Here is a 21983-nt window from a genome sequence, read left to right as displayed (position 1 = left end):
ATACCTATTTTACCTGGTATCTAATACTAAAACACTACATATCCCATGATGCACCTCGGCCGCCAGCATCAGGAAGCTTCTCATCTCCATTAGGCTGCTAAGGCTGGACTCACACAGCTGCGTGAAACATCTTCTCCGTATCGCCTGAGAATGGCCACTGGGGGCGCCATACTAATGCATTGTCAATGGAAGGTTGTTTGGTTTTTTGTCGTTGCCGTGTCTCTAGCTCAATCGCAGCCTGTCTTTTGGCCAAGAGACACGGCAACGACAAAACACCAAACAACCTTCCATTGACAATGCATTAGTACGGCGCTCCCAGTGGCCATTCTCAGACGATACGGAGAAGATGTTTCACGCAAATGTCTGTACAGCGCCTAAAAAACTGCTTCATTAAGTGTGCCTGCCATGCAATGCAATGGCAAAACACTTATTGTAATCCGCCATACTTAAAGGGATATTCCACTTTCAAAAATCTTTTTGTCATTGTATGGTCTAATCAGGCTTGTATGAACACCCTGAACAGTTTTTAATTTTCTTCATTCAGTATTTAGATATTTGATGTAAATGTTACCAGGCCCTCCAGGCCCAGGACCTCTCCCCACACACACACTCATTGTAACTTCAAACTCCATTTTAACCATGATAGATTCATTAAAAACACCCATTATTTTTTCTGCTGACTCATACTACCCTCCTAATACGTGAGCAGGCCATGTTTTTTCCATAACGTTTTTCATGTATTTTTAATATATTTTTATTGCATTTAATTGTTTCCATTTTCCCAAAGAATTATTAAAAATACATGAAAAACGTTATGGAAAAAACACGGCCTGCTCACGTATTAGGAGGGTAGTATGAGTCACCAGAAAAAATAATGGGTGTTTTTAATGAATCTGTCATGGTTAAAATGGAGTTTGAAGTTACAATGGGTGTGTGTGGGGAGAGGGCCTGGGGCCTGGCGTGCCGGAGGGCCAGATAACATTTACATCAAATATCTAAATACTGAATGAAGCAAATTAAAAACTGTTCAGGGTGTTCATACAAGCCTGATTCCATACAATGACAAAAAGTTTTCTTGAAAGTGGAATGTCCCTTTAAGTCCGTCGGTCTGTCGGTCGGTAATGTTCTTGCACATTTCTGCACGTAATAACTGCCGCACAATTTACGGCACCCACGCAATATATACATCAAAACGTGCGGCTCGGCCGGGAATAGGTTGCTATTACTTTTCTTTCCGATCCGCGTTACCATGGCGACGTAATTCGCAAAAAACGACGCCCAAAAACCCCATTCACTTAGAATGGGGGAAATTTCGGCACGTAATAACTGCCTCAAGAATAACGCCACCCCCGCAATATATACATCAAAATGTGCGGCTCGGCCGGGAATGGTGTGCTATTACTTTTCTTTCCGATCCGCGTTACCATGGCAACGTAATTCGCAAAAAACTACGCTCAAAAACCCCCATTGACTTTGAATGGGGGACTCCGAAAAAAAACTAGAAACTTTGGCGCCACATAACTCTGCCATACTTTTGCCTAGCAACGTGATTTAAACTTTAAAATGCACACACAACTTTGGTCTTTTTCCAGCCAATAGGGATGAGCTGTAATTGATTAAGCCCCGCCCCCTCTATAACAGGAAGTGCCCTTTGCCAAACAGGAAGTGCAGAGTTGTGGCTGGTATCATATGACTTGATTAAGAGTCCTTAACCTTAATTGACGCTTCCTTCGCCAAACAGGAAGTGCCCTTCACCAAACAGGAAGTGCAGAGTTGTGGCTGGTATCATATAGTCTCGCGTGGCCAGACGGTTGCCTCCGCGATTTGGTCAAATGCTCCCAGCATACAGTCTGGCAAACCGGGGAAGAAACGATGAGTGCGAGGATGAAGCGGAAGTAGAGCCCCCACGTCACTTCCGTTTCAGTCTCACGTCGCACACATTTATCATTATATAAATAAAAATCATATAAGCATGTTTAGCTTGCACCTTAGCAGAAATGACATTTTAAAATATATTTTATTGAACGGTAATGCCCGTTTCCGATACTCGCCGTTCGGGAGCTGCTGTTCCAGACTCTATATAGCATTCAGAGATTGTGGAATAGTTGTCTGGCTACGCGAGACTAGGTATCATATGACTTGATTAAGAGTCCTTAACCTTAATTGACGCTTCCTTCGCCAAACAGGAAGTGCCCTTCACCAAACAGGAAGTGCCTCTATAACTCATGAACCGTTTGTCGTACAGACTCGCGGCTGGTGTCATACATTTTTTTTTTCTCCCAAAATTTTTCTCAACATTTTTTTTTCTCAAAAATTTTTTTTTCTCAAAAATTTTTTTTTCTAAAATTTTTTTTTCTAAAATTTTTTTTTCTAAAAATTTTTTTCTCTCAATTTTTTTTTTTTTCTCTCAAAATTTTTTTTTTCTCAAAAAACTTTTTTTCTCAAAAAACTTTTTTTCTCCAAAACATTTTTTTTCTCAACATTTTTTTTTTCTCAATTTTTTTTTCTCAAAAATTTTTTTTTCTCAAATTTTTTTTTTTTCTCTCAAAAAACTTTTTTTCTCAAAAAACTTTTTTTCTCAAAAAACTTTTTTTTCTCAAAAAACTTTTTTTTTCTAAATTTTTTCTCAAATGTTTTTTTTCTCAAAAATGTTTTTTTTCTCAAAAATGTTTTTTTTCTCAAAAAAATTTTTTTCTCTCAAAAATTTTTTTTTTCTCCAAAAACTATTTTTTTCTCACAAAACAATTTTTTCTCAAAAAACTGTCGTTAAATTGCGACCCGTGATAACGGCCAAAAATGTGCCAAAACGCCACTAATTAGTCGAAATGGCTGACTTCCTGTTTGGTTTCTGATTGGCTGTTGGCCTTGTGACGTGGGTAGAGCTGCGAGGGCCCGGTCATCGCTGCTTGCAGCTTTAATTCATTAATCGTCCATGACCTTAATTGGGTCCTATTTCGCCAAACAGGAAGTGCCCCTCACCAAACAGGAAGTGACCCTTTACCTCGTGAACCGTTTGTCGTACAGACGCGTAGATGGCATCAAATGACTTGATTAAGAGTCCTTAACCTTAATTGGGGCCTATTTCGCCAAACAGGAAGTGCCCCATAATGTTAAAGCTTATGCAAAAAATGCTAATGTTAAAAAATGTAACGCTAATGCTAACACCAACCGCTACACAAGGTTGCACAGACTTAGCGAGCTGCAGGCACACTTAAAATTTCTTAGAAATTTTCTTTTCTAGTCTCTGAATCTCCTTCCAAAAACGCTTGGAACGCCGAGAAGCAGTGTTTCTCACGGCGACGCTGAGCCGCGACGGTCGGCCGCGGTTTGGATTTTATAGTTTTAGTCTGAATGTAAACAAACCGGCCGCCATTACAACACTGTGAAGTTACACAACATGGACACCATGGGGGCTTCCGGGGCTCTTCAAAATAAAGCGTAAGTGAATGGTGTCTTAATGTGTTTCATGTCTTAAAGGAGCTTTAGTCTCTTCAAAATAAAGCGTAAGTGAATGGCGTCTTAATGTGTTTCATGTCTTATAGGAGCTTTAGTTTGTCTTGTTTTCCTTCTGTTGACATTAATTAACCACTTGTTCACTGTGTCGCTCTGCGTTGCGCTGTGAGCTCGTTGCTCCGTCTGTTTTCAGCAGAACAGTTTGTTTGGTGAGGAAGGGGAAAAAAGAGCAGACCAAGTACAGAGCCAAAGATCAAGTTTACTAAGCATTGAGGGTTTAATTGGTCATAAAATACGCACGAATCAAACATTTCAGTAGAAAAGATAATGTGTAGAAAAACAGAATATAAAACATACATTTACACAACAGAGATGACAGTTCTTTCATGAAGCCATCGTGAAATGCGCACTGCATCGTCAAATAGGAGCAATAGAGGAAAATGCCCTCCTATATATATATATATGTTACAGTTAGTTTGGGTAACTCAGTTAGATTGGGGTAGGAGCGCTTGTTTTTGTTCACCTCATGTCCCAGTGGTAGAGCATTTGACTGCATTAGTCCCACGCTGGTGAATGCTACTATGCCTAAACCTAAACCTAACCCTAACCCTAAACCTTACCCTAAACCTAACCCTAACCCCTAACCCTAAACCTAACCCTAAACCTTAGCCTAAACCTAACCCCTAACCCTAAACCTCACCCTAAACCTAACCCTAACCCCTAACCCTAAACCTAACCCTAACCCTAAACCTAACCTCAGTAAAACTATGCCTAAACCTAACCCTAATCCTAACCCTAACCTCAGTCAAATTATTCCTAGTTCACCGAAGGAGGCGGCGCCTGCTCCACATTGTGCACAAAAACGAGCGCTCCTGTTCTCAATCTAACTGAATCTCAAACTAACTGTGACATATATATATATTGTTTGTTTTGTTTTGTTCTTAAAACAAACATGTGAAGAAAACCTGTTAAAGGGATATTCCACTTTGTAATTTGATCGTCTAATCAGGCTTTTATGAACACCCTGGACAGATTTTAATTAGTTTGATTCAATATTTAGATATTTGATGTAAATGTTACCAGGCCCTCCAGGCCCAGGGCCTCTCCCCATACACACATTGTAACTTCAAACTCCATTTTAACCATGATAGATTCATTAAAAACACCCGTTATTTTTTCTGGTGACTCATACTACCCTCCTAATACGTGAGCAGGCCGTGTTTTTATTTAAGTTATATTAAAAATAAATGAAAAAAGTTATTGAAAAAAAACACAACCCTGACGAGCACTAAGCGTTGAGGCATTACATTTTGTATAACACAGTTCTATTTTCACAATAGAACTGTGTTATACAAAATGTAATGTAGATCGGCTATTTTCCCAATTTCTGCCTCTAATATTTCACAATTTGGCCAATGTTTAATTTGTCATTTTAGAGTTATTAAAAGTCCTTAAATTGTCACTTTAGAAATGTGCAGATACCCTCTATACACTTAAACGTTATGTTGGTTTGTTTACTGTTGAGTGAGAGAACTATGTTGCACATCAAGTTAATCATCCGGGGACCCCCCTGTGGGTCCCAACCCACAGGTTGAGAACCACTGCTCTGGGGGAGGCCTACATGGGGGGAGGGGTCTATATGGAGGGGGAGGGGCCTATGAGGAGGGGGATGGGTCTATATGTAGGGGGAGGGGACTATGAGGAGGGGGAGGGGTATATACGGAGGGGGAGGGGCCTATACGTAGGGGGAGGGGCCTATATGGAGGGGGAGGGGTCTATATGGTGATGCTGTTCTCCACACAGCTAGGAAGCAGGAAGTGATATTTGAGCTGTTCTCCTGTGTTCTGTTGAAGGATCTTCTCCTCGATGTCCTTCAGCTCCTCCCTGAAGCTCTGGATGATGTCCTGACATCTCTGCTCTGTGAAGAACTGCTCCGTGTACTGACCTAGAGGAACCTGAAATATATATTATACAATATGATCTGTTACTGTACTGACCTAGAGGTACCTGGAACATACAATATACTGTTACTGTACTGTACTGACCTAGAGGTACCTGAAACATATATATAATATACAATATGATCTGTTACTGAGTAGTTCACCACTTTTCAACCTGTCTTCATATAATAGGTCCTCACTAATGTTCATGATAAAATATCACAATTTTTTTCTACTCAGTCCAAGTCTCCTAGGAGAGCTGTGGGAAGTTCAGAATCCATCGTCTTGTGACATCATTTTCCCCCAAAAAAAATGTAATCAATATTTTTGAAAAAAATATTTAGATTTTTATTATTGCGAGAACAATGGCTTCCACTTTAAAATTTTAACTTTTCAGGAATAGAAAGCCTGCAGTTTCTATAAGCTGGATTGGCAATCGATGATGTCACAAGACGATAGGTTTCTGACCTGCCCACAGCCCTACTCTGAGAGAAAAAAATAAATAAAATAAAAAAAAGCTATTTTTGAGTGAGGACCAATTATATGAACATAGGTTGAAAAGTGGTGGAGTGCCCCTTTAAATATCTAGGGTAAATAACTAAATATAATCACGGCATCAGGTTGTACTCTACCCAGGTGATGTTGTAAAGGTAATAGAGTAAATGTAATAGATTACTCACAGCATCAGGCTGTACTCTGCCCAGGTGCCATGTGATGGCCATCTGCAGACATGATTGGCTGACGTCAGGCAGGGTCTCCATGATCATCTCCATGGTAACGTCATCCTTGTGGCTGGGAGGACGGTGCCTCATGGTGCAGGGGGTGTTGGGAACCCAGGCACACCAGTCAAACTGAAACACCCATAGACACCCATTAAAACCAGTCAAACTGAAACACCCATAGACACCCATCAAACTGAAACACCCATAGACACCCATTAACTCTTATACTGCTTTGGACGTTCCTGTTCGCCCCAATTCTAGAGAGTGAGGACGGCCAATACGGCCGTTCGTTCGTTTGATGTTTTTTATGGATTATGATAAAAGACGTCCTTGCGCAACTTTTCAATGTATAATTGGTCGTCGGGTCGTTTTGAGGACAGCCGGAAACCGCGTCATAAAAAAAAAGTAAACAGACTGTCCTGGCTCCGCCTGCCTAGCTGCTAGCCTTGACGGATTATATTGTTTTTTGCATCGGACTGTTAGTAGAGACAGAGAGAGAGAGACACGTTGGTAAAAGCGATCATTTTGTCGGAAATCAGTTGTTTTATAGTATTAGTAGTATTGTAATTGTAGTAGGTAGTAATTAGTATTTAGCAGTACTAGAATATTGAGATGTATTAGGACAAGTAGTAGGCCCTGCTCAGCCTCAGCTTGTTTGTATCACTCCGCTGAAGCGCAAGCGACCATCCCCCTCCACCCCACGGCTCGGGGCTCCGGGGGCTGGGGTCGCACAACCAGCAGCAGCAGATCCACGGCAGTGGTGTCAGTTCAGAAAAAGCTAAGGTATGGCAACATGACTGGTGTCTTTCACGTGCGCCCTTGCGCGCGTGAAAGACACCAGTCATGTTGCCATACCTTAGCAACAGGCACGATGAAAAGTACATTTTATTATTTCCCCTTGTAGCCAAGGTATGGCAGCTGCCATAGCTTGCCATACCCAATTGACGCCTCTGATCCACGGAAGGAAAGTTTCGACAACAAACTTTAGTTAGAATTAGGATTACAACCTACCCGCGTTGGTGACCAGCGCCCACGGTGGTCGTGATGATGATGATGATGATGATGAAGAAGAGAAAAAGATCCCTGTAGCCGTTGGCTTTGAAGAGAAACATTATTCCATTTCTTGGTGCCGTTGGTCGCGAAGAACCGGGTCAAAAAGTGGATCAAGAGCCTCCTGATATCCCGATATGGACTCGGAGACCCCCGCCGTCCCTGAGAGTGATACCCCCGCCCCGTGTTGAATGGATCCCCGCACGGCACACTGGACACACATCTCCACCGCAGCAGAGACCACCAGACGTAGCCTACAGAGGCAGAGACTAACTGGACGATTTGGCCGAATGGCTTCCGCGTAGAGACCCCTTGGAGAACAGAGGCCATGATTCTACTGTCGAAAGTGGTAAGACATAAATCCAGTGCATGTATGTATACTGTATGTGAAACATCGCTTCAGGCTTTCTTTCCATCGCATCCGCGAGGAAGCCTGGTTTGAGTGACAAGCCTCGAGCCTAGTCTGAGTGATCTCTATTGCGAATAAACCAGTGGGATCCGGTCTAGAGCCCGCCTACTGCATCCGGCTATTTACACGTACACATACATGCAAGAAATGTTTCCGTATCCGGACCGGATCCGTAACTTGATCCAAGCATAGAGTTAGGATCCAAGTGCATGCATTTGTTTTTGTCGCTACACAGGACACACGTGGAGTTCCTATCACGCGCGTGCACGTACCGCGTGTAGTGTACGGTACCGTGCACTGCACAGCTACTAGGATTATTTGATGGGAATTTAGGATTTATTGACTTAGTTTGTGTGTGCGTGCGTACGATGCGTGTGTGTGTGTGAGAGAGGGAGAGGTTTCTTTTTATGTGTGGTGCACGTGCGGTACACGCGCGTGCCGTGCACGTACTATGCACGTATGGTGGACGCCCCGCAACCACCTCGCTATGTCGTCGTCATCATCATCATCATCATCATCAGTAGCCTTTCAGTTCAATTCAAAGGAGCTTTATGGGCATGAGAAAACATACGTTTACATTGCCAAAGCAAGTGTTACAAATAAAAACTGTTGAAAATGGGGAACATATATACAGTTGAGGGAGTACAGCTTTGTGTAAACAGAGCTATGTTGCATTGTGACATTTTATATATTATACATACAGGGTATAAAGGGCATTTCACTGTGACAGTAAATGCATGGTAACTATTTACTATATCTGCATTTTATGTATTACATATGAACTTATTGTAAGTCATTTGCTAAATGTCAAAATTGTAAATTGATTTGTTTACATATAAACCTTTTGATAATTTCCTGGCTATGATTTTAGATGATGAGTCGACGATGATGAGCCTACTTCTTCATTGCCACATCGTAGTCGTCCAAGGACAAGGATAGGTAAAGAACAAAAAGCTTTTTTCTGTAAAGCAGACTTAGCACCAGACACATGCTCACATAGACATCAAAGGGGGCTGGAGCCCCTGCCCTTTTATCCATCTGTAAAAAGTGCCCTCTCCAGACCATGAATGCTGTTTTTACATAATTACTATATATATATTTTTATATATATATTTGTGTGGTAAGCAGTGAAGTGCATAGAATGTTAGAGAATTTCTAAACAGCCTTTTGATGAAAATATTAGGCCCCCAACCTCCACCCATTCTGCTGTGACGCGTTGTGAGCTTGGAGGTGTACTATTTTTCATGTATTTTATAGTAATTATGTATTTGTATAATTTACAGATCGACCATAGGCTTGTGTACGTGGTAGGGGTGCAGAGTTCAGCAGACTCGGTGTAGCCCTTCCGGAGGAGCCTGGCTGTAGTGAAACAGAACCAGGCCCTGTGCAGGCTGAATGAAAAGCTAGGTCATTCACTTGCGACCTTACAGCCCACCCCCCTGTAAAACTAGACAATCATTTGTACTGTACTTCAACCTAAAAAGTGTGAGATAAAGAGAACCCTGAAAGCTGAAGCAGGATTCAGGCTGAATCTCATGTCACTGTGTTAATGTTCTGCACTGCTCTTACTGCTCTTACACACTAAAAGTGTGTATTTTTTTGAATTTGTTTGTAAACAACCACTGATCATAGGTGTGATGTTACTGAAGCCAACAATAAAAGGCTAAAGAGAGATTTCTGCCTGAAAATGTCTTCTTCACAAAAATGCATTTTTCTCAGCTTTATGTTCTCAAAGAGCTGTTTTTTAGGCCACATTCAGCAGCTTCTAGCTAATGAATAGAACATGATAAAAACACGAAATCTTTTTCTGTTGCAAAGTAGACATTCTATTCTTCGTTGCCATATAATTGTTGTCTTTATAGTCAAAGCCAATTTTCTCCAGTAGGCCTTCAAAGATGAGCGACAATTCTCAAATTTAGCTGGCAGTGGATGAAGCTTTTTGTTAAATTCTGTGGCAGTAAAATAGTTAAAACCAATCAAACTGAAACACCCATATACACCAATTAAAACCAATCAAACTGAAACACCCATAGACACCCATTAAAACCAATCAAACTGAAACACCCATAGACACCCATTAAAAACAATCAAACTGAAACACCCATAGACACCTATTAAAACCAATCAAACTGAAACACCCATAGACACCCATAGACACCAGTCAAACGGAAACACCCATAGACGCTCATTAAACCAGTCACACTGAAACACCCATAGACACCCATTAAACCAGTCAAACTAAAACACCCATAGACACCCATTAAAACCACATAAACTGAAACACCCATAGACACCCATTAAACCAGTCAAACTGAAACACCCATAGACACCCATCAAACTGAAACACCCATGGACACCCATTAAAACCACTTAAACTGAAACACCCATAGACACCCATTAAACCAGTCAAACTGAAACACCCATAGACACCCATTAAAACCACTCAAACTGAAACACCCATAGACACCCATTAAACCAGTCAAACTGAAACACCCATAGACACCCATTAAACTGAAACACCCATAGACAACCATCAAACTGAAACACCCATAGACACCCATTAAAACCACTTAAACTGAAACACCCATAGACACCCATTAAACCAGTCAAACTGAAACACCCATAGACACCCATTAAACTGAAACACCCATAGACACCCATCAAACTGAAACACCCATAGACACCCATTAAAACCAGTCAAACTGAAACACCCATAGACACCAATCAAACTGAAACACCCTTAGACACCCATCAAACTGAAACACCCATAGACACCCATTAAACCAGTCACACTGAAACACCCATAAAAAACAGTCAAACTGAAACACCCATAGACACCCATACAAACCACTCAAACGATGTATTATCTGCTTATTGTAAGTCGCTTTGGATTAAAAGTGTCTGCTAAATGCCTAAACTGTAAACTGTAAACACACTACAGAAACCTTTCATCTCCTTATTTGAATGAGCTCCAGAGCATAACAGTGAATCGTAGCGACATTATGGCAAGCGCCGCCCCTCCCTGCGTTCTCATTGGCTGAATGCAAGACTGAGAAAACATGGACGCCAACATTACTTTTCCAACAAATGCGACAGAGGCACGCCGCCTCAAGTGATCTTGAGCCACTCGACACACCGCCGAGCGAGCCAAAGCGAGCAAGTCGCCATGTCAAGTGTTGTGAAGGTCAGACAGACAGACGGACGGACGGACGGATGGACGGACGGACAGACGGACAGTACCTGTCCATTGTTGGTAGCAGCGTGCTGGACGGTGCTGCAGAAAATGACCACAGCCAACAGAGTGGACAACTCCTGTCTGCTGGACAGCTCACTGGACAGACCTGACAGACAGACAGACAGACAGACAGACAGACAGACACACAGACAGACAGACAGACAGACAGACAGACAGACAGACAGACACAGACAGACAGACAGACAGACAGACAGACAGACAGACAGACAGACAGACAGAGATATTAGATAACTCTCCAAGGTGGGGAGAAACAGCTACTAATTCCTCAACGGTTTACAAGTTATGCATTTAGCAGACGAGTTACAAGGTAAACACAAGGTAATAAATCAAATGCATAGAAATAATAATCTCGGATCATAGGTTAGCCAAGTAGCTATCATCAGTCTAAACAGTATGATATCAACGAATCATTCATCTGTACATTAAAACTAGACACACTATAAGATGGAATCTGGAATATATCTACACAACATGCTATCTAAATTCCATTTTAGCCATTGCATTAAAGCCTGCAAGGTCGTACTTGGTCTGCTCTTTTCCCCCCTACACCGAAACCTCCTCAGCGAAAATAGCCGATCTACTTATAGACTTATTTTCGGTGAATCTTTCTGCCAGAATAGGGTCTCCGTCACATTTGTTGGAATAGTAATGTTGGTGTCCATGTTTTCTCAGTCTTGCATTCAGCCAATGAGAACGCAGGGAGGGCGGCGCTTGCCCGAATGCCGCTACGATTCACTGTTATGCCCTGGAGATCAAGGTTTCTGTTTCAGTTTGACTGGCATTGATGGGTTAGTTTTAATGGGTTGGGTTGATGAATGGTTTTAATGCATTAGTTTTAATGGGTTTCAAGTGGTTAATAAAAAAAAAGTATTTTCCTCTGGGGATGAGGATGTGAATCCTTACCAAACAGAGGATGTGAATCCTTACCAAACAGAGGATGTGAATCCTTACCAAACTGAGGATGTGAATCCTTACCAAACTGAGGATGTGAATCCTTACCAAACTGAGGGATGTCAGAGAATCCTTCCTTTGTGACGTCAGTGATCCACGCCTGCAGCTCTGGGTCCTCAAGCACCTCGCTGTCTGTCTCATAGTAGACCTCCACTATGCCTGACACAAAACTGACACACACACACACGCACGCACACACACACACACACACACACACACACACACACACACACACACACACACACACACACACACACACACACACACACACACACCCCATCATGGCATACTGTATGTCTTCATGATACAATGGGCGGGGTCCACCCTATGTTCCCCAGGTCCTATGTTCCCCAGGTTCACCCTAACCCGTTCCCCACCCACCCTCCCCAAAAAAAAGGATCTACTGTATGTTCCCTACCAAAAAACAAACAAAAAAAAAGTATATGTTCCCAACTCAAATGCAGGAAATGGTGGGGCATCTGAGCACTAAGAACATGTGAGCAAAGTTGCCCAGGTGCCCAGATGTCTCCACCCCTAAGTGCCCACTCATCCAAATGCCCACGTGTCCCATTTGCCCAGATCTCCAGGTGCCCACTCGTCCAGATGCCCAGTCTTAACAAAAGTATGGTGTCCAGATGTCCCTGGTACCCCTGTCCCACTAGTATTCATAATTTCTTGTGTGTTTTGAGTTGTTATTAATAATTAGAAATTAATGTTTCCTGCATTTTTGGGATGAGTGGGGAACATAGAACCTTTTTCAAGTTGAGCGGGGAACATATATAACCTTTTTTGTGGGGGTAAGTGGGGAACATAGAACCTTTTTTGGGGGGTAAATGGGGAACATAGAACCTGGGGAACATAGGTAGGTCCCCAATAGGAATGTCACTTAGTACCCTATGGGTATAAGTAACAGCGTCTCCACCATATATGGCTTATAGCAGAGACTGTACACTACTTTGCCAGCCTTTTTGCCTCTTTTTATGGGCATCCCAGGTTGTTGAAACAACCAGTCTGTGAGTTTAATGTCCTGGGCTGCCAAATATAAAAACTAATAGCCCAGCTCTGAGGGACGAGGACAGAATGGTTAGCAGAGCTAAAACAGGGACCAGAACTGACTGATACAGAGATGGTTGCAAGTGACTTGTGTCATGGCAACCACACTTTAACAGTTCAGTGGTCTACCTGCAGATGGCAGAGTGTTCTCTATAGTTCTATTATAGATGCAGTTCAGTGGTCTACCTGTAGATGGCAGTGTTCTCTATAGTTCTATTATAGATGCAGTACAGTGGTCTACCTGTAGATGGCAGTGTTCTCTATAGTTCTATTATAGATGCAGTACAGTGGTCTACCTGTAGATGGCAGTGTGTTCTCTATATTTCTATTATAGATGAAGTACAGTGGTCTACCTGTAGATGGCAGTGTGTTCTCTATAGTTCTATTATAGATGCAGTACAGTGGTCTACCTGTAGATGGCAGTGTGTTCTCTATAGTTCTAGTATAGATGCAGTTCAGTGGTCTACCTGTGGATGGCAGTGTTCTCTATTGTTCTAATAGAGATGCAGTTCAGTGGTCTACCTGTAGATGGCAGTGTGTTCTCTATAGTTCTATTATAGATGCAGTACAGTGGTCTACCTGTAGATGGCAGTGTTCTCTATTGTTCTAATAGAGATGCAGTTCAGTGGTCTACCTGTAGATGGCAGTATGTTCTCTATAGTTCTAGTATAGATGCAGTTCAGTGGTCTACCTGTAGATGGCAGTGTTCTCTATAGTTCTATTATAGATGCAGTTCAGTGGTCTACCTGTAGATGGCAGTGTGTTCTCTATAGTTCTATTATAGATGCAGTTCAGTGGTCTACCTGTAGATGGCAGTGTGTTCTCTATAGTTCTATTATAGCTGCAGTTCAGTGGTCTACCTGTGGATGGCGTCCCACAGCATCAGGCTGTGTTCTCTGTAGAAGTATTTTGGCAGCTGTTCAACTCCCCTGTCATGGAAGTCGTGTCGCGGCTGCAAGGAGGTGTACTTTAGGACCTTGTACTCTCTCTGAGACAGCTGCAGCAGACCCTCCCCACCGGTAGACACCACCTGTATCATGCACACAAGCACAAATTCGGACATCTGTCTCAAATGAATGATTATTGGCAGAATCGTGGAAGACTTAAGCGCCTTTCAGACGGAGCGCGGGTGCCGCGCGGGGGCCCGCTTGGATCAGCGGGGACCGCTCCGACACAAACACAATCGCTCCGTGAGTAAACGCCGGGCGATATTACGCCTAGCAGCCATTGTTGTTGTCCTCCAGCGTGCAAGCCGCCAAGCGTGGGAAAAAAAAAGATGACCACAATCCAGCTCTCGCCGCCTGCGAGCGAATGCAACGAATGAGCACGCTCGCCTCTCCGCCCCTAAACTTCTCTGTGCCGCCAAAATAATCGTCCGCCTCTCATTGAAAATGAATTACTAGGACACTGCGAACGGTCTGTTTAAAATTAAACCAGATAATAACATACCAGATAATCTATAGATTATTATAATCTGCTTTGTTTGGGCTGCTCTGAAACTGTGGAGTGGACCACGGACGAGAGTTGGGTTAGCTGTAGGTGAGAACACGATCTAACAACCAACATAATAACATTAACACTAATAATAACATTAACATTAACATTACACTGACCCGTTTGAAGATGCCGTCACTGGAGATGAGCTGAGTGCGCCCCCTGCAGTTGATCTCCAACGTGTAGCGCAGGTGAGGAGCCAGCAGCTACGGAGAGAAACACTTGTTTTATGTTTAAAACTGATTCTAGCAAATGTGTCTTTTTTAGCATGATATTTGTTTTTGGAAATTATTCTCCCATTAATTAACTTTTCAGGTCGAGACCCAAAAGAGACCTACAAGCACAGCCATGAGCTTGTAAATCTGTTATTTTCACACCCGAGTGCAGCCAAACCTACAATGACGTAGTCTCAGTGTGTAGTGTGATTGTGTACTTTATAAACAGAGTGTCTGTTAGGTACTTTGTACACAGGGTGAACATCAGGTAGCTGTCTTAGCGAAGCCACACAGTGTGTAGTGAGGTTGTGTACTTTATAAACAGGGTGTTTATTAGGTGTTAGGTACCTTGTACACAGTGTGTAGTATAATGTGTGTACTTTATAAACAGAGTGTTTATTAGGTACCTTGTACACAAGGTGGACAGATGGTAGCTGTCTCAGTGTAGCCACACAGAACACCTCTACCACAGTGTGTAGTGAGGTTGTGTACTTTATAAACAGGGTGTTTGTTAGGTGTTAGGTACCTTGTACACAGGGTGAACATCAGGCAGCTATCGTAGCGTAGCCACACAGTGTGTAGTATAATGTGTGTACTTTATAAACAGAGTGTCTGTTAGGTACCTTGTAGATTGGGTGAACATCAGGTAGCTGCCTTAGCGTAGCCACACAGAACACCTCCACCACCAGGTGAGTTCTCAGCAGGTGGGACAACACCTGGAACACCTGGAACTCGGCGTGACGGACCCACATCTTGGCCAATAGCCAGGCCAGCGGCGGGTCACATGGTAGGAAGATGGGCGTGTCCGGGCCCGGCGTCTGTCCCAGCTGCAGCAAAAAGGAAACAATCCACGTTGTATTTACACTTAACCCATTTAGGCCTGAACACATTATGACGCAATATTTTATGCTTTAAATATAAAAAAAATAGCAGATATACAAGCTCACAGCGCAGCACCGAGTGCCGCGCTGTGAGCTTGTAGATCTGCTATTTTTGAAAAATCGTGAACATTTGAATTTTAACCCGATTCTATAAGTGTCTTTTGAATCCTTCTAAGATTTTTTTGAAAAACCCTATGTTTCTATGTCAGCAATCTGGCCAGCCATCCTCAAAGAAAAGGTCCTTTTCACTGGAGCTCAGTTAGTCTGTTCTTGAGAGACTACTATGTCAGTGGTTCTCAAACGTTTTCATGTGAAGGACCCCCAAAATGATATTTATTTGGCCACAGACCCCCATTTCAAAATATCTAGTTCCAGGGACCACCCAGAAGCAAAATTTTAGTTACAAATCTTCGCTTTGAAAATACATATATTCACTTTTTTGCACACATTTTCACGACTTTTTCAAAAATAGTAGATCTACAAGCTCACAGCGCGGCACTCGGTGCCGCGCTGCGAGCTTGTATATCTGCTATTTTTCACTGGTTAAAGCATTCAATAATTCTGGGCCCTAAATGGGTTAATAAACTAGAACTGCTCTCTGTTCAGGTGCCAACTTGCGTATTGTGGAACTCGTGTCCATATATGGCCTCATTGTGCACCAGCAGAGCGCACACGTACTGCGATCGGTCTGAATGGATGTGGGTGTAAGTAAGATGTCACTCACTTGGCCGAGGTGCCAACTTGTGCCTTGGTGACATCACCAGTGACCTGTTTTTTTTCAATGGTTTTCCCATTGGATGACGTAAACACCCAACAAAGTACTTGTGCACTCTGCTGGCACAAGTAACACCATGTCCTCAAGCTATTAATGGTCTCAACAATGTTTGAGTTATCTGACTGTTTGGCGATCACAATAACTCTAGTTATTAGAGGGGAGAGTAATATTGCTTAATAACTAGTTACTGTCCACCATTGGTCAGCTGTCTAGCGATAGGGGTCAGCTCAGTACTGTAGGTCAGTACCCGTATAAAAGGGATGATTTTGATTTACCTTTTTGTCGTAATTCAAAACATCAATCATTTATCAAATTTAGAGGCCTTCATTTGTGGAACTGTCTAGATGCTTCACTGAAGTAATCAATATCCTTGCCAGTATTCAAAAAACATCTAAAGCTACATCTGATTTCGTCCTTACTGTAGTCAACATGATTCAGTTTACTGATGTGTTATCTTAATGTTCTTTTTTTCTTTTTCTCTTGTCTTTTGTTCTTTTGTGCAGTTTCTGTGTTTTTATCTCTTTATTGCACAGCTGCCCCTTTTGTGGTATTCTACTGTATTGTTCTTATTGAACTTTTAAATCTGTAATTTTATGAACTTTTCCAATAAGGGAAGGATTCCAAATAAGCCTGATGGCTTCTTCCTTTCCTCACACTGTATTTTGTTCCCATGCATAAATACATTTGTATGATGTGCTAATAAACTAAACTAAACTAAACTATAAATAGGGGTCAGTTCGTTGGTCAGTAGGTCTAGGTAAAAGGTTTATGTAAATGAGTTGTAAGGCTTTCTTGGATTTCCTTTTAGTTGACTTTGTACCAGTGAACTGTACCGTCATGAAACTGTACCTTTTCCTATGCAAATTTCGAATAAAGTCTGCAATCAATCAATCAATCAATCAATCAATCAATCAATCAATCAATTAATTAATTAATCAATGAATCAGTACCTGGATAGCGATGGGCATCAGCTCCTGCTCAGGGTTGAGGTGCAGCAGACACAGAGGAGCCGTGATGTGTTGATCTTTACCACGGATCACATTGGCTGTGATGCCCTCCATGATGGCATAGTCTACCATGTAGATGTTACCCGCCTGGGAAGACAGGGGGCAGTAGAGAGCTTATAGATCATATAGTCTACCATGTAGATGTTACCAGCCTGGGGAGACAGGGGGCAGTAGAGAGCTTATAGATCATATAGACTACCATGTAGATGTTACCTGCCTGGGGAGACAGGGGGCAGTAGAGAGCTTATATAGATGTTACCAGCCTGGGGAGACAGGGGGCAGCACTGAGCTTATAGATCATATTATAGAGCATCGTAGCAGAAGTGGTTTCCTGGTGCCACTTAATTAATATTCCCCATTAATTTTCCCCATAGACTTTTACAAAAATATTTATAACAATTATGTTAAGCCTCGAACGAAGCCATCCAGGATGGCAATGAATCATGACCATAAAACCTTTGATCCTATGTGAAAACACATTTTAATATTACATTATTTGATATACTACATTTAATAACTACCCTTTGTTTAGCGATTTTCAAAACGTTCTTTTGATAGAAACAAAGGTTTTATGGTCATGATTCACTGCTATCCTGGATGGCTTGGTTCGAGGCTTAACATAATTGTTATAAATATTTTTGTAAAAGTCTATGGGGAAAATTAATGGGGAATATTAAGTGGCACCAGGAAACCACTTCCACTGTAGTCTCGCGTAGCCAGACAACTATTCCACAATCTCCGAATGCTATATAGAGTCTGGAACGGCAGCTCCCGAACGGCGAGTATCGGAAGTAGCCGCTGCTGCACTGAACTGTAGTCCCACTGGAAACATAACAGAAGCACACTAGCACACTAGAGTCATTCGAGCAGCATATTCTTGTTATGGGTGTCTAGTTTAAGAAAACATTTGAACACATCATGGAAGTAACACCAACAACACCAGAGAAAGACGGAATAATGCCCCAAAAATATATTGAAAGGAGACATAACGCTTCCAGTAGGACATGTTATTGCTACTGCTCCAAGGGAGCGGTTGCGTTACATCCGCTTTATCTCGCACTCATCGTTTCTATTTCCGTGTTGAAGAAAAGGGGGGGGTCAGGTCGGTGCGGGGGGTGGGTCTTACATACCTTCAGCTCATTGGTCAGGTCGGTGCGGGGGGTGGGTCTTACATACCTTCAGCTCATTGGTCAGGTCGGTGCGGGGGTGGGGGGGGGTCTTACATACCTTCAGCTCATTGGTGAGGTCGGTGCGGGGGTGGGGGGGGGTCTTACATACCTTCAGCTCATTGGTCAGGTGGGTGCGGGGGGGCAGGGATCTCTGCACCATGTCTGCTGTCACTGGGAAGTTATCTGGGATCCTGTGGATCCTCCTGATCATCCTGGGGTTGGAACCGTTCAGACACTGGTAGCCGAAGAACCAGTCCTCCTTCCAGTGGTCCATACAGTACTCTGTAACCATAACATAATACTATTACATTAATGATCCATTCAGACACTGGTATCCAAAGAACCAGTCCTCCTTCCAATGGTCCATACAATACTCTATAATATAACAATATTATTACATTAATGATCCGTTCAGACACTGGTAGCCAAAGAACCAGTCCTCCTTCCAATGGTCCATACAGTACTCTATAAACATAACAATAACATTACTGTACTTATTAATGTTTAAAGAACCAGTCCTCCTTCCAGTGGTCCATACAGTACTCTATAAGTTATAACATAATAAATACTATTACATTAATGATCCATTCAGACACTGGTATCCAAAAAACCAGTCCCCCTCCCAATGATCCATACAATACTCTATAACATAACAATAACATTACTATACTTATTAATGTTTAATGATCCATTCAGACACTGGTAGCCAAAGAACCAGTCCTCCTTCCAGTGCTCCATACAGTAATCTATAAACATAATAAATACTATACTTATTAATGTTTAATCCATACATTTTTAATGTATTAATGTTTGATCCATACAATACTCTATAAAATAATATTATTACTGTACTTAATGTTAAATGATCCGTTCAGACACTGGTAGCCAAAGAACCAGTCCTCTTTCCAATGCTCCATACAGTACTATAAATAACATTATACACACAATAACATATTATAAAATAACAATACTATTACTGTACTTATTAATGTTAAATGGTCCATACAATACTCTATAACATAACAATACTATTAATAATACTTATACTATACTATACAATACTATACTTATTAATGTTTAAATGATCCATTCAGACACTGGTAGCCAAAGAACCGCTAGTCCTCTTTCCAGTGAGAATGATAATACTGTATTTATTGATTAAATAACTTCTCCTCCTTGCAATGCTCCATACAGAACTCTGGTTTCACAAACACAAAGTTAGCAAGACAAAAATGATTCTTAACTTAAGGTTCAATATACAAATATAACACAACCCAATAATCTATTTATTGCAGAATTGAGGATGGTAGGATTCTCATTAGGAGTGACAAGGAAGGATAGGATCAGACATCATTACAGTACATTAGAACAGGGGTTTTCAAAGTGGGTGACGGGGCACCCTGGGGTGCTGTGAGATAATTTGATAATATTTGGAATTTATTTGGACACTTGAAGAAATATTTAGTACAAAGTTATTTTCAGTCAGTTCTAACCAAAATGGCTATTATCTCAATGTTTTCTCGCAACATAATCACTAGAATATCGTCACTGTCAGGCAGAGTTGGGTGTAACGCGTTACAAAGTAACGCGTTACTGTAATAATACTACTTTTTTCGGTAACGAGTAGTGTAACGGTACTACTCCTCCGAAATAATAATAACACTACAAATACTGCCTGGTCGCGTTACTCGCTACTCGCTACTTTCGTGCCTGCAGTTTCTGCTTCTGCCTTCAGCAGGAACCGATTGTAAACATCATCACTTGTCTTTTAAAACATTGGAACTGCCATTTATCTAAAATAACTAACCAAAGAAGAGGTAATCAAACACATTTGATAACACATTTGATTGTCAGCGCAGCAGCAGGTCACGGTGACACTGTGGCAATCAAGCCGCAGCCAGCAGCCACCCGACATTTGATAACCATCGCATATAGATTAATACAAGGGACTAAAAACAGCAAACCCCCCAAATACGGATATTTATAATATCAAGCAAAGAAATGAGTTACCTTTTGCCCATGAGAGAAAGGGAGAGAGAGAGAGAAAAGAGAAAAAAAGAGTGGCACGGCAGCGCATCACGAGGTGCGCAAAGCCGACGTTTGAATCACAGCCTAGATTAATATCCTACACGTGACAAGATACATTAAAACCCCCAAATAGTGAGTATTAAATATCCAGCGAGCCACAAGAATGAATTAGCCTACTGGAAATGTACGGTAGGCTGAGAGAGAGAGGGAAAAAGAGCACCTCACCTTTGCTCTGAGACTCTGACATGAGCTGATGATGACGGACAATTAATAATTCCTTATGCAAAACCATCGCTGCATGTTGCTTTTTTAAGCAAATGGGAAGTTTTCCGCTGCTAGAATTAGTTTGACATTGTTTTAGTGCTTCTGCTGCACACGGAGTCATCTCATTGTAGTTCCATCACTTTCGCCTGCTACAGTAGGGTAGAGTGGGGGAATAGGCCCCCCCTGGGGTAATAAGCCCCCCAGCTGTATTTGACTACAGAACTACCTACTTACTAATACAAATTATAATAATTACTATATGACCTGCTGCGCTCTGTGGGGGGAGAATCTCCGCCAGGTCATGTCCACCCCTGGACTGGAAAATTCATAGGAGCCAAATGGAATGAAATCTGCTTAAACTGACTGACATATGGATACAGAACTATAGGCTATAATGTCAGGTGGAAACCATGTATGTCCATAAATAAATGAATAAACTCATATGTGAGCTAAATAAGGCCACAGGGGCTCAGAAATAATTTAATTATTATAATTTTGATTAATTATTATAACTTCGTATTATTAATATTATTATTATTATTAGACTCATTCAAATGACCACCAGTGAGCCCTGCTCACTTCATTGAACAACATAACTGTATTGTATTAGATATTATAATAATATATAATAAATATTTAATACATCTAATATATGTTGGCAATGCATCTCAGGCTTTTTTATGGAGTAACGCAAAAGTAGTGTAACGAGTAGTGTAACGAGTTACTTTCTCCAGGAAGTAATGAAGTAGTGTAAGGCACTACTTTTTTCAGAGGTAATATGTAATATGTAGTGCACTACTTTTTGGAGTAACGGATCCCAACTCTGCTGTCAGGCAGAAACCTCTGTCGAACAAAACTAGTGAAAACAGCCGATCTACAAGCACACATGTGCTTGTAGATATGCTGTTTTCACTAGTTCAATACATTTTATAGATGATAAATACAAAACGAACGGTTTTGGACAACGTTTCCACCCGACAACGTCGATATGCTATAAATATAAGGTGCTGGGAGTGAAAATTATAATGTAGGGGTGCCTCGGATTAAAAAGATATTCATGGGGTGACCTGAGACAAAACAGTTTGGGAACCCCTGCATTAGAAGACTCATTCTCTGACAAAGACGTCATTGGTATTTTTGTCTTTTGGGTGGGGTTTCATGTTAGCAAAGAGCTGTGCAGAAAAATAGACGCTTCGCAGACACGTTTCACCGTTTGAGCGCTCCTTCAGCAGCCCTTGCTTCTAAATGTTGACGATAGTTGACCACTCTAACCTAACGCGGACCAGTTTGTGTAGGCAGATGGGCGGGCGCGGCGA

At 41.8% G+C, this 21983-nt stretch overlaps 1 protein-coding gene across 1 annotated transcript in view; it reads right to left on the bottom strand.

The window, feature by feature from the left end:
* Window positions 1–5228: 5228 nt before the first annotated feature.
* The window catches only part of alox12 (arachidonate 12-lipoxygenase), a gene marked incomplete at both ends in the record, with an annotated part of 27722 nt that continues 10967 nt past the window's right edge, over window positions 5229–21983 (bottom strand). The window contains 9 exons of the mRNA XM_080740059.1: window positions 5229–5408; window positions 6074–6244; window positions 10815–10915; window positions 11830–11951; window positions 13695–13864; window positions 14448–14534; window positions 15167–15370; window positions 17150–17293; window positions 18485–18657. Of these exons, the coding sequence (XP_080596185.1) occupies window positions 5229–5408; window positions 6074–6244; window positions 10815–10915; window positions 11830–11951; window positions 13695–13864; window positions 14448–14534; window positions 15167–15370; window positions 17150–17293; window positions 18485–18657 (1352 nt within the window). The remainder of the gene's footprint in view (window positions 5409–6073; window positions 6245–10814; window positions 10916–11829; window positions 11952–13694; window positions 13865–14447; window positions 14535–15166; window positions 15371–17149; window positions 17294–18484; window positions 18658–21983) is intronic.

Source organism: Nannobrachium achirus (assembly GCF_963921795.1).
Source record: "Nannobrachium achirus genome assembly, chromosome: 13".
NCBI lineage: Eukaryota > Metazoa > Chordata > Actinopteri > Myctophiformes > Myctophidae > Nannobrachium > Nannobrachium achirus.
This window is presented reverse-complemented; position numbering and strand designations above follow the sequence as displayed.